General features: G+C 36.6%; 1 protein-coding gene across 5 annotated transcripts in view; it reads left to right on the plus strand.

Annotated features, from left to right (window-relative positions):
- Positions 1–16,536, plus strand: part of COL19A1 (collagen type XIX alpha 1 chain) — a 187,436-nt gene that overhangs the window by 34,351 nt on the left and 136,549 nt on the right. For all 5 annotated transcript variants that reach the window (XM_042879227.1, XM_042879217.1, XM_042879207.1 and 2 more), the window contains exons 7-10: positions 258–338; positions 2,020–2,145; positions 2,694–2,756; positions 12,738–12,791. In XM_042879227.1, the coding sequence (XP_042735161.1) occupies positions 258–338; positions 2,020–2,145; positions 2,694–2,756; positions 12,738–12,791 (324 nt within the window). The remainder of the gene's footprint in view (positions 1–257; positions 339–2,019; positions 2,146–2,693; positions 2,757–12,737; positions 12,792–16,536) is intronic.

Genomic DNA, 16,536 nt, shown 5'->3' on the forward strand with positions numbered 1-16,536 from the left:
CATAGCAAGAGCAGCACAAAGGACTGCAATTTACATGAAGAAAAATGAAATCTAAAGCGTGTTTCAGTTGAAAGTTTGTGGAGTTTGTTCCTTAAGTGAGGAATTAAGCATTTGTTGTGGGATTTTTCAATTTCTGCAGTTTTTCAGAAATATGCACTGTTTCAGAGAGAAAGTTTCTTGTGCAAAAATTTGGAAATACATTCCATAGCACATTTTTTATATTGTATATTAATGTCTTCTCTTCTATTTATTAATAGATTGAACTTTACCGCATAACAGTTTATTGTAATCCAAAAGTTGCAACAGAAGATACGTGTTGTGACATATCTGCAGACCTGGTAAGTTATTTGTTAAAGTAAAAATGGTATTATAAAAGAAAATGTTTAATTTTCTCTTTATAATGTGTTGTAAAGAAATTTCAGTGAAAGTGTCCAACTCAGGTGTTCAACCTCTGAAAATGAATGTATCTGGACTCAAGGTGCATTGTTTCTTATCACTGAATCAAATGGCTTAGTGGAACTTCATTAAAAGGCACTAGGTGCTGCTAGTGCTTTTTAAATGCCTATCTTAACATTGATTATTGTTTAATTAGTAATTGAGGAAGATTCAGAGAGCAGGAAACACATTCACTGCCATCACTTTCACATAATTTAGGCTACTTTAATAACTGTTGTATCTGCTTTAGCTTTATAACTGGTAAACAAAGAAAGCCCATGAAAGACTCCATGTGACAGTGGAAGAGAAGAAAAACAGGATGGTGTTAAGGGCATATCCCTTATTTCAATATTATGACATGGGAAAACATGGGAAAACAGATGTATTGTGATTGGCAAAAGCTTCATTATAGTACATAATGGAAAATGTTCATTTAGTCTACAGAAATGCTAGTAGTTATATGTGTGATTGTTTTGCTGAATTAAGCCTGTTTGGATGGGAATTGGGGGGGGGGGGAAGGGAAAGAAAAGCAAATCCCTCAGAAAAACAAAACAAAACAACGAACAGGTTAAAATATTGGTTTGTTAGTTATGAACAATCTCTCAGAAAAGGCTTCTCTTAGACCATGAGCACTATGATCTTCACTCACTGAGAATACTTTGTGGGAACTGACAACTGATTGGTGATCAGAAGCATAAAAGAGACTGAATCTAAATTACCTAAGGAAATCTCAATTTTAAGTAATAAATTCTTGTTCAAACGTACTTCAAAATATATTCCTGTTCATAGCACAGGCTTTCTTTTGAATTTATAGGCTCATGGCTAATTGAAAAGAATGAATTTTTTCTGTAAGTTTTACTTTGTACATGGAAAAAAATATCTGCCGTTATTATACAGAAACAGAAAAGAAAAAATAAACCCGAACTATACATGAACATAAGAAGAACAAGGATATGCTTTATTGATAGCATCCTAAATGTTCCTTCAGCTATGAAGAATAAAGCTCTTTGTTTCACTTGCATGTCTTATATTGAAGGTATAAAAATAATGGAGTACTTGTTGATGACTTTCATATTGAATTCAGCATCACTTTTTTTTATTCTTTTTCATTACCTCCCTTACCAATCGTAAGAGCTAAATTTTTCGTAATTTAGGGAAAATAATTATTCCTTAATCACAAATTTCTACACTAAGAAGTAAGTCATGTCAGAATTTCTTTGACAAGAAGGCTCACGGGAGACTTTATTGCATCTTAATGAGAGCCTCTGAATATTTTTTCCCCCTCATCTTTTGCTTTCACTTTTTTATAGTTCCTGGAATATTTCTTCCTATGTTTGGCTCTTTAGGAAGAAAGAATTGAGGCAGTCAGTTCTGTTTTGACCAGGACAGTTTTCAGTACAGAAGGATCATAATATCTAGACTTCGTTTTACTACAGCTTTTTCCTTTGTTTGGCAGTTGTGGCTTTTCTGTAGCATGGTATGTGCAGTAATATTAAAACAAAGTAAGTTAAAATAGCATTTGGCTGGTATTCATCTATTAACAACAGTGGACCAAAAATCAGACAAATCTTGTTTTTATTTTAGTGCCCACATGAGGATAGATTACTTGCTACTACTTCATCACCAGAGTCTGTTCATGCCAGCAAAATATACTCTCTTCCAGGAACACAGCAAGAATCTAGAGACAGATGCCACTGCTTTCCAACTAAAGTATGATGTTTTCCCATTGCTTTTTAATTCATTATTCTACTTAATTCTGCTAGGTATTTAAAAAATAATAATAAAAAAAAAGAAAGCACTTGAGTTCCTCTCTATAATTACTAAAAAATGTTAGACTATTATATATCATATATTATATGTAGACTATTGTATAAAAAATCTTAGACTATTATAATGCATGTGTTTGTATTTTACAGTTATGAAACAGTACATTCTAGATTTAATTTTTAAATTACAGTTTCAGGAGGCTGTAAGATTTTGAAGGATGAAGACAAACAAAAAGCAAGGATCAGTAGTAAAAATGAGAATTGCTACTAATGTATTAGAGTAAATATAGTGTCAATATTTTTACTTCAGAATAGATTGCTTTTTACATACTACTTGTTTTAAATCCTCTTGAATGTGGTGCTATATTTATTCCATCCCATTTGTTTTGTTAGGCTTTTGTAGTTAAGACAAAGTATTCAAACCAATTATATATTTTGGATATGCTTCTTTGTTGATTATTTTTGTTTTGTTTTGTTTTCTTTTAAAATCAGGGAGAAGCAGGATTACCAGGAGTACCTGGTTTGCCAGGCCAGAAAGGGCATAAAGGTGAAAAGGTAAATAATGATTGCATTCTGTATTTCTTTCTCTTTATTGTGGCATTCTTTCTCTTTATTGGACAGAAACTTTCCAGGTTTAGTTATTCCTGAAAGGTATCTATTTTTATTAGAGGTTAAAACCTTCATCAGTTGGTGCCTGGTTCTGAGTGTGTCCTCTCTGCCACATAGCCCAGGTCTGTTCCACGCTGAGGTCCACTCCTACTCAAGAACTCCATGGAATGCAGGGGCCATGAAACAAGCACAGATAAAACACTGATAGTGTATTTTCTGCCTCTTACTTTCATCCAAACACAGAGAAGTCACGTATGTTGTTCACAACAAGGATTTCCCTATGATATGTATATATTTGTATAGCACTGTCAATGGCCAGAATCCTATGCAGTGGACTAATTATTTCAGTGATCAGTAGGAGGCTAAGAATTCACTAATATGACTTCAGCACTGTATGTTGTTTGTCATCACTCTTAATTACTGAAACTTTCTTAATTGTAAAAAGAGAGGAAGCTGACATTGGCAAACTCCAGAACAGTCCAGTTGATACACCTCCCTTGGGCATATTCCTTGTTTTTGCACTGTAGAGCTTACAGTGACATTCCTGTGCTATTTGGCTTGAAAGTTTCATAGTAATGAAAGTCAGTCTATCATATAGTTTTCCCTTTATACTCCATTGCCTAATATTGTCTGAAATGTTTTGGATGGGAAATGTCTGGAAATGTGTTTTTATTGCACTAACAGAAGTGCCAACTTGAATAAACTGCTGCAAGTCAGCAAGAAGTACAAGCAATACCGCAAGAGTGTTAATGTAGCTGTTAGGATGGAGTTGTCCTATCCACCATCCTGCATTACAGCATGCTGTTTAATATTTGATCTGAAATAACTTGTGAAGACATCCAGCACTGTTGCTGAGATTGCACTGCTGAAACTGGTCCAGTTCAGAAAGGGCTTATCTGCACAGCAGTAAATGCAGAGTAAATGTCTTGATAGTGTCTTCCCTTCCTAACTCCTTCACTCCCCTCCAGTCCACATTTCAATTTTGATGCTACTTGTATATTTGAAGAAAGTTCAAATTGTTTCTGTAGCCTAGCTGAGCCTAGAAGGATTGCTGATAGCCTCCAAACTTAAGCACAGGTTTTTGCTGATCCTGCATATATAGCACAATTATGTAAAGTTAGCCAGTGTGGGTTACCAAACCACACTGTTGATCTGAAAAACAATGAAACCCTTCAACTTCTGTGCATCCATCACTGATAGCAAATTGCATTAGACCATGTCTGACATGGTTGGTAAGTACAAAGTACAAATTATTTATAAACTGATATAAAACTGAAAACTGTTAAGTATTAGATTAATGAAAAATAAACCTTTCAAGATTTAAACAAATAGATGTGGGGCTGGTTTTTTTTGTTTTGTTTTGTTTTTGCTTCTACGTTTGTGCAAGTTTTCAGCAACACTCTTGATGGTGGCATCAATAATTAAAGATGGACAGGCAGTACTGCAGTCTTTTCCAGATATTCAAGAGGCATTATTACGTACAGGAAAGTAACAGGTTGTGCTTAGATGTTTTGTAATGTGTTTCATGTGAAATAGGAGCTTACCGAGGATTTTGATAGCCAGACTAATTGGAAAGTGAAAGAGATTTCTGTAAGTTTACTGGTAGTTCTTCAGACTTTGCTTCTCACTTTCTTCTTTTTTGCTTCTAGATCGTATTATTAACATCCAATCAACTATATTTAAATGTTCTTACTTGGATGCTGTTATGACAAGGATAAGTTACTGTTTTATTGATGGAATCTCTCAATGAGACTCACATTTCTTGCTCTTTTATTTTATCTCATTCCAATTTCCCACCCACCGTAATTAAAAGTATGACTTAATTTACATCTCTTTTTTCTGTGATGGGATTTGTAAGCAAGTTTCTGCAGATTCAAATTGGTGTTAGGCTGTATTTAAGCCCCACCTCAAATTGCTCTTCAGTCTACCATAACTGTTCCTTCAGATCAGACTCTGTTTTGCCTGATCGGGAGTATCTACGTTCTCACTAGGACAAAGCATGATATCTGACAAGCCATGTTTAGGCATTTTGAGTTTAATTATTATCCTACATTCCCATACACTTTACAAATTTCATCTTAATACTTTTGAACAGAGACAAAGACTAATGCATGTTTATTCACTAGGATAGGCATTTATGCAAATTCTTATGCACCTCTAGCATAAGTTAGAAGCTATTTATAGCAGCATCACTGATCAAAATTATTCCACTTGTTTAAAAGACTGTCCTATTTGAATCTCACCTTTCATTATGGCTTTATTCTGTCTTATCTGGTTAACAACAATGCCCACGGTGGAGGAGTTGGAACTAAATGGTGTTTAAGGTCCTTTCCAACCCAAGACATTCCATGACTCTATGAATCACTGGGACATCATGATGACAGTTCTTCACTCAACTGTACAAATATTCCCATTGGCTTTGAAAAAGTGCTTCTGAGGTGGAGAAACTGCTCTATTTAAAATCTGTCTTCCTAAAGATCAGACTGTTTGGTACCACACGACTTGCTTCATATTTAAAACAAACAAACAAACAAAAAACTTTGAAGGAAGCAGAGCAGTCCCTCTCCCTTTTATTTCCTGTGCAAGCTTGAATTTAGCAATGTTTGCTCCACAGGACTTTACTTGCCTGGAGATCTGTATTTCCCAGCTATCAGCAGCAGGGGACAACCTCCTGATCTGTGATGTCTGAATAATTGAGACTAAGAAAGTCACAAGGACCAACTTTGCTGTTTATTTGTGTAGGCCCTTAAAACACATACGTCAGCTTTTTCCTTCAGGTAAAACTGAGAGGCAACAGTTGTCAAGTGTACAACTTAGGTTATCCCTGAACAGTATTCTCAATTAATCTTACAGTGGCTTAATTCTCAGGACAGTATATTTCACAAGTTTGAAGTGCTTAAAAGTCAGATGGAACTATCCTGTGATTTAATACATTTAGATATATGTTTTGTAGAGGTAGGCTTCCATTGCTGCTCAGCCAGGTGAGAAATGAACCATATTTTCTGTTGTCATGGTTCTATGTTTTTTGTTTGTTTGTTTGTTTTTTGTTTTTGGGTTTCAGTATTCCACATCAAAACATCATGTAGTGTACGGGGCATTACAGTGTCACTGCCCCAATCCCAGCTACCTATCCCTGTACATTACAGCAGTCACGGGATCTGGCCCTTCCGGGTGGGGGGGCGCTCTCTTGCTGCCTGGCAGTGGGTGCTGGAGGTTGCTTTCCTAGCCGTTCCAAGCTTTTCAGGTTTGACTCGGTCCCGGGAACTCTCCCTCTCTCACCTTGTCTGATTTATTCATCTCAATTTCAATTAAATTGTATCTATTGTGTCATCTTGTATTCCGATATTATAGTAAAATAAGTTTTCCTCCATAGATTGTTGCCGCTGCTCTTTTCCTCCCTTCCTTCCTTCCCATTTTTTGTGGGACTGGGGTGGGGGGGAGGGCAGAGGCCTGTCGCCCCTGTCACGGACATAGATTGATCTGGTCAAATCCGTGACATCTGTTCATTTTTTTTTCTACTACTATAGCATGGTGTATAGCTACTTAAAAATATATTTATTGCTAGTGAAAATCACTTAATCATGATGTCAAGGTTCTGTTTTATCCTCCATATGGAGAAAATCTTCAGAAAGGTGGAATATGGATGGTAGTAATTTAAATAATTATACAGAACATACAGACCATTTTTCTCTTTTGAGGAGGCTATGGAATTAAGTGTATATTAAGTAATCTTTGCCTCCACCCCCTGAAGATTTTAAATAGAAACCCAAAGAGATTAAAATTTTGATTATAATAATAACCCATTCCAAGCTATGTTAATAGGTCATTGGTTAATGCTGTAAGTACAGTAGGGAGCAAAAAATCAGAGGCAAAGTGCTTTCAAACATTGAAGTGCCTATTGATGCACACACATTGCTATTGAAGTGTGGTTCATTAATTTGTATTTTAATTAAAGAAAAAGATGTTTAAAATGCTATTTTGGGCTTGATAGAAATAGATTTATGCAATAAATTTATGCATATGAAAATACTTGTAACAGAATGATTAGAAAAAATAACTTTTGGAGAACAAATAAGGCGTCCCACTGCTCTTTCTGCCTGTTTTCTTCACTAGTTTTCCTTTCTTCAGTCTGTATCACTCCTCATAACCCAGGTTTATCTATTTCCATCTAAGGCATATTTATTACATTACAGTCTTCAGTGTAGTTCATTTCTGATCTGATTTTAATTGCAGAGGTTATTGATACATTCAGGGAGCTCGAGGCTGAAATGCGTGAAAAAGATAAATTTCATGGGCAAAATATGACTGGCTGTCAGTGATAACAAAGTGAATTTCCCAAAATCAGAGTACTTATTAAATTTTAATCTTTTAATGGGCAGAAGAAAATACTTCACAGCCACAGAGAATAGAATCTTTTGGCAGTCCCACTTAATGTTTTAACTGTCTAATAGCCCAAATTATCTAGCTGATATGAAAATTTTCTTAGAAAATGTCTTAAATATTTACCTCTTATCTTCGTTATTGCATACATCTTTCTAGTATTCATCTGATTAGGATTAAGGATGGCAGTTCAGGTCTTCCTCAAGAGATGTGGAGAAGTGGTAATGAGTACTCAACACTCTGAGGTGCTCAGAGAGTTGAGGGCTGTCATCTCCTCCCCAGAGCTGAAGCTATCCCAGAATAGCCGTAGTCAGTGGGCCCCGTTGTAGGGGATAACAAGCAAAACAGGGCTTAAGCCTCTCTGCCAGGTCAGCACACAGCCAGGAATTTCTGTGAGGAAGCTAGCTTCTACAACAATGCCAGGGAAACACTAGAGTGATGCCACAGAAAGAGATCATTCCCAGTTCGTCCACAGAATTATTGAGGTTAGAAGGGACTTCTGACATCACCTGGTTCATTATCTTTACTCAAGCTACTCTTAGGGATTAATTTTCTTTCTCATCTTCGTCAGCATCTCTGAATTCGAGCTGATTCTACACATCAACAAAAAGTCCCTAAGTTGGCACTTTCCAAGTCCCAGTACTTCTATAACAATTTATAATCATGAGAACTTTTTATATGTCTGTGCAACTACATTTTAATGCTTTCTAGTTTATGTAATTTCTTACAGGGACTACCTCTGATATTAATTACATAGGTGGCAGATGTAGTATAAAGCTTCCATTCTTTATGTTACACCCTTTGCATTTCTCTATATTGTTTTTGGAAGTAACTGTCTACAGTACACTGTCTACTGGTAGCAACTCTCTGGGGTCTGCAGATATTTCTTTTTTGATAATGATATATATTTTCTTATCTGGATATTTTTTATTCTACTGGCATGTATTCTTTATGCAGAGATGAAATCCAGGAAAGCTAATTTTCCTTATCAAGTCTTTTAAAACTTTGGCTAAGGAGTCTTTTGAGAACTGATATAGGCTCTTCATTTGATCTGAACTAATATGTCCTTTTTGTTGACAAGAGCAATACTGTAGCATTATGTGCTTTAGGCCATGTTTGTGTCATTCTTTCTATTAATGAAATGCAATTGCTTTTATTTGAGTAATAAAATCACAACCTGGTTAGATCAGAACACTGCTGAGAATATTTTACTCCTTTCAAAGTTTCTTGTAGACTTTCTTTTCTAGATTCAATATCACAGTGTCATGTTAATTCCAGTCCATGTCACAGTGTAAATGTATTTGAAATTATTTGGTCTCTTAAATTACAAATTTATATTCTCTTAAAGCTTTTGGGTTTTTATGTGGGAAAGGAAAAGGTCTGTAATTAGTTAATTATCTCTGTAATTCTCTCTATATCTCCGCTTGGTTTTTGTGTTTTGTTTTTTTTGTTTTGGTTTGGTTTTTTTTTTTTTTATATCTTTGCTGTCCAAATCTCTACAATAATAATATATGATAAAGGTACTGTATTTTCTGTTTGATATTAGCATATAATTTTGAGTTCTACAATGGGAACACTGAGTAATGGCTGAATGGCAGAAAGATGTAAAGGTCAAGTGCTTTTGAAACTCTGAATCATCAGTGTAATAAAATAATGACAATTTTAGTACTGCAGATGGCCTCAGATGCGCTGAGTTAGTTCTACTTTAGATAGACAGCTGACTGGTATCATTGGAAAGAGACTGCAATCTCTTTTTAAGAATTTGGCTTGGCTTTATGGAAGGCTAACAGAAACATTTGTGTGTGTGTTGGGCTGAGGCTGCTGAATTTCCACTGTCTGCTGGAATTCACTAAAATAAACCCTGTCAAAAGTATAATAGCTGTCCTATTGTTTGTAAAATGTTACATTCTGGGAGATATGCTATGGCTTAAATATTTTATTCAGTAAGTAACTCTGTGCTCTGCTGAAAAGAATTTTCAATGCTACTCTTAGCAGAAATTCTTAACAGTAAACTTACAGCTCACTGTACTACCCTTGAATTATTATCCACAGAGTACTTCATAATCTGTAATACCAGCATTATACTAGTAGTTTGCATGGCTACTAGCCTGTATTTCAGTTAATTTTGGTGGTTTTAAGCAAATGTAAATTTTTGTTCTTTCTTAATAGTTTAATTACATAAACTTATAAAGCTTAATTGCAGTGTGTTGGTATGCCCTTGCTAAGCCATAAAAAGAGATTTATTTAGGGATAGATGTAGGTGTGGTAGTCTGGGACCCTGTTTTTAATTCTTATTTTTATATCTTTGGGATTACTTATATGAGAAAGAAAAAATGGTGCATGTTCACATGCAAAGGACTTCAACATCTGCAGAAGCAAAAGAAAAGTCTGTTATGTAAAAACAGGCCAAAAGCTCTTAGAAATGCATTTGCCCTTTTTTTCATTCTGTCCGTCTGCTGTGTGAACGCTTTTGTTGGCAATAAAACATGCAGTATGTGATCTTTAAACTCATTGAACAAAAGCAGAAAAACTTGAGTGTGATTATTAAAGTCATGGTTATAAGATAGAGGCATATCTTAATAATCTAATTTGCCATGGAAAATAATTGTCTTCAAGGCAAGGAATCCATTTGAACTTAATGAAACAGAAATGTAAACGTAGTGTGTTTAACTATACAGCTAAAGTTTTCCAGTCATGTACTAGGCTGGGTAATTTTTGCCTACACATATATAAAAATACACCACTGAATGTTCTGGTTTCTTAAAATACTTGCAAGTGGCTTAAGGGTACAGAGTGTGAATAGATAAGGCAGTCACTGTGGTGATAAGCAAAGCTAACTAAGGACTAATCCTGCTCCTAGCAACATACCCATTCAACACCTTGTTCTACTTTTGAGACAGAATAATTTAGCATACCTATATTAAGGACCACACCAATATTTGAAAAAAAATAGGATGTGAAAAATGGCTCGTATACTCTTCCATAACATGACTCTAACATGACTCTTTCTTATCAGTGTCCTCAGATCAGACAGTGGAGCAGTGCTCTTCACCAAGTTCTGCTCACGTTTGGTGATCTCTGGGCTGCTATTATAAACAGAGGAGTTTTCAGTCGGGCTGTGCAGATGTAGTTGCTTTATGGTGGTTTCTGTGAATAGATTTTAGAAATTTAAAATGGAAGACAAGGAATATAGAGAAATGTTATGGGTAGTTGAGAAGTAACAATAGTTGTTCAATGGTTCTAGGGCCCCAACACAAGAAGGACGTGGAGCAGTTGGAGGAAATCCAGAGGAGGGCCATGAAGATGATGAGGGGCTGGAGCACCTCCCCTGCCAGGACAGTCTGAGACAGCTGGGGCTCTGCAGCTTGGAGAAGAGAAGGCTTTGGGGGGCCTTATAGCGGCCTTCCAGTAACTGAAGGGGGTCTACAGGGAAGCTGGGGAGGGAATTTCTATAAGGGCAAGTGTTGACAGGATGAGGACAAGAGGAAACGGTTTTAAAATGGAAGAGGGTAGATTTTGACTAGATACCAGGAAAAAATTCTTTACTGTGAGGGTGGTGAGACACTGGAACAGGTTGCCCAGTGAGGTTGTGATTGCCCCCTCTCTGAAAGCATTCAAGGCCAAGCTGGATGGGGCTTTGCATAGAACATGAGGGAGAGCTCAGCTCTTCAGAATATGCTGTGCTGAGTCAGCAGCTGCTGAGAGCAGCCTGAAGGGAACAGTGAGGAAAACATGTACTGTAAATCCTCCTTTTAACATGAAGTAAGCAGTTAATAATGGCTGGTCTGGGATGCAGCAAACACTGTTGCTGCATGCTTTAAAGTTTTCTTGCCAATCTTGGTATTCCTTTCTTAACTTCAGAAAGGTTAAAATTCATCATTTGGTAAAAGAAGTACTACATTTACACTGAAAAGATGAATGTACTTACAGTATTCTCTCTTTGAAGCTCTCAGGTTTTTGTTTTTAGTTTTTTTTTTGTGTGTGTGTCTACATAGTGGTGTTTTCTTTAATCTTTACAGCAGTGGTTGTTCTGACAATGAGTTCTAAGATACATGGCTGATGTAATTATACCATGCCTACATTAATTAAAGTTACTTTAAACCTAATGGAAAGACATAAGTTGTCAGGTAAGAAACAGTTGGGCACTTTACACAGTGATGGTCTCACAAAAAAGTTTGGTCACCTGCTCTCTTTGCTCTCAGAAAAGAGACCAGGCTGCTAGGCTGTGGTTCACTTGTGAGTTCAGGGACAACTGTACATCCCATAACAATGAAGGCACTCGCACAGGTTGAACATACCTATATGCTGCAAAGGGCACAGGACGTCTGCTGTTCTCCAAAGCCTTTCTGTTGGGCTGCTGAATTAAGAATCCCCTGTATGTGTATCCCATTTGTAAAGATAATGATAAAGTGATGTTTGTTGCTATGGAGTGTGTTTATTGATAAAGTTGGTGAACTCATCCTAATACAAATAAGTTTCTGCTCATGCTGAATATCAGAATTACAAGTTCCTAGCATCTCATTTTTTAAAAAATTTCTACATTTTCTCAGTTTAGAGGTTATGGGACTTTTATTCCTCGGCAAGAACTTCTAGGCTTTCAGTTTTGAATTTGAGCACCCAACCTATTTTTGTACCCTTTTATAAGAAGCAATTATTTGTGTAATTATGGCTCTTGTCCTTCTTCGTGCATTCCTTTAACTCAAAGAAAAAAATAATATTGTTTTCAAATCAGTGACATTCTTTTCGTAAAGAGCTGGTTTATTGCAAAAAAAGACTGTAGTATTTTCTGTTCACTAGTGAATTTTCATTTCTTGGTACAAATAAACATAGTTTAAATTTTATTTTTTTTTAGGATGAAAAGCTATAGGGTTTCATTGCTCTATCATCCTCTGTTTTCCACTTGACTCGGATTTTAAACTTTGTAGCCCCTATTCTTGACATTCCTGAGCAAAATTTATTTGTTCGGTGTTTTCTTTAATCATTTTTAAGATTCACTGTCCAATTTGCAGCTGCTGGAACCTTTTATACCTCTCCTGATCAGTCAGGAGAGTTTCTTAAACTAACATTTTCTAACAGATTGCTTACAGTTTGGGTCTTAGTTTCTTTGAGGGGGGTAACAGGGAAGGAAAAGTAACTGAGTTCAAAATGTCTTTTAAAAATACTATGTGCGTGTGACTTTTAGATCAAAGTAACTCCTTATTTCCATGTGCTTTCTGAGAGTTGAATGCACTCAATGTAGTGAATTTGCGCCTGCCTTGCCTAACTCTACTGTCACAATGAATTCCCTTGAAATCAGCACAGTTAGTGTTTTGGTTTTTTTTCTACATACACTTGCAAGTATTTGTCTTAATTGATATCATAAGTATTTTAAAATGTACTTATTTTCTCTGACTTTATTGTTACATGTATGGCATCTTCCTCTGCAGTCATTATATTACTAAGTATGACATAACATACCTGCAGTGGAAGGAGGTACTTTTCTATTGAATAAGATATGACCTGAGTCAGTGATCTTTAAAACTTCTAACTGAACAATTTATTTTGTAGGGTGAGATGGGTGCAAAAGGACAGGATGGTGCTGCTGGTCTTCCTGGTGAAAAGGTATGCTTTTGTGTGTAAACATACAATTTGACTCACCGGAAAGCATTCGCTGTGACAGTGGCTCATCTGTAATTACTCACAGAAAAGTGAGGACAGAACATTTCTGTTCTTAGAAAACTAATTTCTGTCTTGTGTGCTGCTGTATTTGTGTCTTACACTGAAGAAGCAGCTCTAGCTAATAGTATTTTCTGCAGGTATGCTCATCCTTTTCCTAGAAAATGGGAAGTGGAATATATACAACTAAGGGAAGCCTATCCAGCTGGAAAACAGGAAAGAGATGTTCTCTCATACCCAGCATATAGAGAGATGGAGAAGATAGGCCTGCTTGGCCTCTGTGAAAACACAGTCCACAGCAGGTGGTGATACCAGGAGGTGAACTTTCTCATAGCTGACCCACAGTATAGGTGTTTTCTTGCTGTCCGGGTGTCATGGGGAACACCTGACCTAACCTGATCTCCAACTCTTGCTGCTGGTCTTCTCAGATTAGCTTGTCCTGCACTTTTTTTTTAACACATCAGCCTTGGAGAAGCAGCAGATTAAAGCAGACTGTCTGCTACTTGTGCTCCCTGACAATCTGTTGAACTGTGCAGGCTGTGGATGCCCAGAAAATAGCTCTTGTTCTCTCATCAGACTGCTTGATAGAGCTTTGAGATAAAGACCACTGACCTCCAAGCAGAGACTTAGGAGTAGCTGTGGCTAAAAAAGCTTATCATATTCAAGAGGGTAAGTTTCACTTCAGGATGTTACCCATTCACTTTGTCTGATTTCAGGCATCTACACAGATTTACTGGCTTAAGAGCAAGTCCATAAGACTAACATTCTATCATCATGACAGCCCTCAAGAACATTAAGGAAATACTTCTACTGGAGATGATACTGATTTGCCCTCTCGTGATTTTTTGTTGCTGTTTTTGTTCCAGTTATTAATTGGAAGCCACTTAATATATAAATGAATGAAGTTTTCCATAAAGGTGTTTTGGCTTATTGCACTGGTGGCTTTGTGTTTGTTTTGTTTGCTTGTTGGTTTTCCAGTGGTATCAAACATCATGATTAGCCTTGATTAGCCTTCATCCCTAGGTTCTGTCAATTTAGGCTCTTGTTTGTCATGCACTTCAAGTTTCTGTGGTTTCAGGGCTATGGACATGTATTCCTCTTTAAGGCAGCTGTTGCCATAAGTTCAGTATTTCAACAGTGCTCTTAATTTGGTTCATTTAGCCATTATCCAGTTTTCTAAGCACTGAAACAAGAGTTTCACCTCAACTGTGAGGTTTTGAATCTGTTAATGATAAGATATAAAATTATGAAACTCTTTTACTTTCATGTTTTTTCAAACTTTATTTTTGTTAAAAAATGAGAGCTAGATGTATGATATTAGAAAAGAGATGAATTAGCATCAGCAGCAAATTCGTTGTTTAAGCATGGTAGAAATGTGGAGAGCAGGCTGCAAAGATCTTCAAAGAACCTTGCAGTGTTGAGGAACTGAGTCATAAAGCAGCATGTAAAAGTCAGTGAAATTACTAGTTAACTGATGGGGAGGAAAAACAAGCCAAAATTTATGTATTTCATATTGGATGTTGGACTGGCTTTTATTGGTCATGAAAATGATCTTGAAATTAGAGGTCAATGAAAACATAAGCTCACTGTTAAGTACTAGTCAAATAAACAAATTTAAAGATTAGAAGGGAGTGAGGAACAAAAAAAAACCATCTTAAATTCACTGCTATTAATAAAACCATGTACATAAATCTGTGCATACAGTTCTGGTCCTCATCTCAAAGTGGATTTAGTAGCCCTGAAAGGGTTTACAGAAGGCATCAAAAGTGATCAACAGCATTGGGTATCTTCCAATTAAGGCATGAGAATAATGACTTCACTTTGAAAAAGGCACAACTGAGGTGAAAATTGCTGTGTTCAATGCTCTGTAAAATTATGTGTGGAACAGAAGAAAAGATTAATAGGTTGGTTTTTTTTTTTCATCCTCTTTCAGCATGAGAACTAGAACATTTAATTATTTGGTAGCAAGTTTGGAAAGGATAGAAAGGGATTCTTCGTATAACATGATTAAAGTTGGAGCTCTGCAGCAGGACTGAAATCATTTGAAAGTCGATTAAAGTTGGTAAAACAAATATCCCCAGAGGGTGTCAAACAGACACTACTACTTCTCTGAAAGTTCTAGGCTTCAAATTGCTGAAGTCTGGGAAACTCCCTGGAGAAGTCTCTATGTTGTTATACTTTTCTATAGGCTTCTGTTGTTGCCACAATTGTAGACACATACTTGAACAGAGAAACTTTTGATTTGATCCTGCTAGACAGCTTTTACTTTGCTGTGCTCCCACATGTGAAATAGTGGGAAGGGATATTGTAAAATAGTAGATTGATTGTGATTGATCTCTAATGAAGTTGTGTTTTTCCTCGTCTCTTTCTGTTGCTCCTTCTTTGGTGTCTTTGTTTAAAATTACCAAACAACATTGCTTTTGCAGTACAAGTTGCTATGGTTTAACCTGGCAGGCACTTGAGCATCACAAAGTCGTTCTCTCACTTCCCCCTACCAGTGAGATGGGGTAGAGAACTGGGGGAAAAAAATAACAAACTAGAACTCATGGGTTGAGATTAAATCTGTTCATTAAGACAGAAAAGGAAGGGAAAAAATAATAGTAATGGGTAATAGTAATATATATATACAAAACAAGTGATGTGCAGTGCAATTGCTCATCTCCTGACAGCTAATGCCCACCTAGACCCCAAGCAATAGCTACCTGCCCAGCCAACTCCCTACAGCTTTTCAAATTTTTTCACATGAAGTCGTGTGCAATTTCCCTTCGTCTGCCTTAGGTCAGCTGTTCTGGTTCTGCCCCCTCTCACCTTGTGCCTCCTCATCCCCTCTCGCTGGCAAGACAGTACAAGAAGCTGAGACGCTGAAGTATACTTGGCTCTGTGAAGCCACTGCTCAGCAACAACTAAAACATCAATGTGTTATCAACTTTGGTTTTTGTCCGAAAGTCAAAACATAGCATTGTACCAGACGCTGTGAAAAAAAATCAACTCCATCCCAACTGAAATAGAACAGTTATTATTGCAGTTTCCATGGTTAATACTGTTTGGGTGTTTTGGCTTTTTTTCTTTCTTAGCACCTTATAGAGTCATTGTCAGGCCAAATCCAAAAGCTCCTGTTAGTTTACATAAGGCTCAGCACTGGAGTTGTGTTTAATATTGAGACAGTGTACTTTTCTTGAACAGTATGACACTTTGAATCCAGATTACAGTAAAGCCATATTGTTGTTGCAAGTCAAAAATGAACTTCTGTGGAATCTGAAACTGACAAGGCTGTTTAAAAATGTATTTATTTTGTACATCATGGCTAGATAAAAAACTGAGACACAGATGACCAGGTTATGTTAGCCTGAGTTGTGATCTCTGCACACAGTAATACAGTATGTTATTATTAGCTCCTTCCTGGAGGTAGAATCACTTTATTTTCCTGGTATTGTGACTGGTGTTCACACGCTCTCTCTCAGCTGATGTACTAAAAGCTTTTTGAATTTGTGTCTGTTATTTTTGAGCTCCTTTTTTTCTGGGATGTTCTGGATGCTAGGAATATATGTAGACTCAAAAATACCTAAATAAAGTAAAGGAAGAAATATCCTCTGGGATTTCTGTCCAGAGGCATTTCCTATGTTTCTGTAAGTGGAGGTGCAGATTTTGGAATGCTGAAGGAGCATTCTCAGGAATTAGCACTGATTATCCT

Source organism: Lagopus leucura, unplaced genomic scaffold, assembly GCF_019238085.1.
Source record: "Lagopus leucura isolate 7727_CA_CO unplaced genomic scaffold, USGS_WTPT01 Super-Scaffold_73, whole genome shotgun sequence".
Lineage (NCBI taxonomy): Eukaryota > Metazoa > Chordata > Aves > Galliformes > Phasianidae > Lagopus > Lagopus leucura.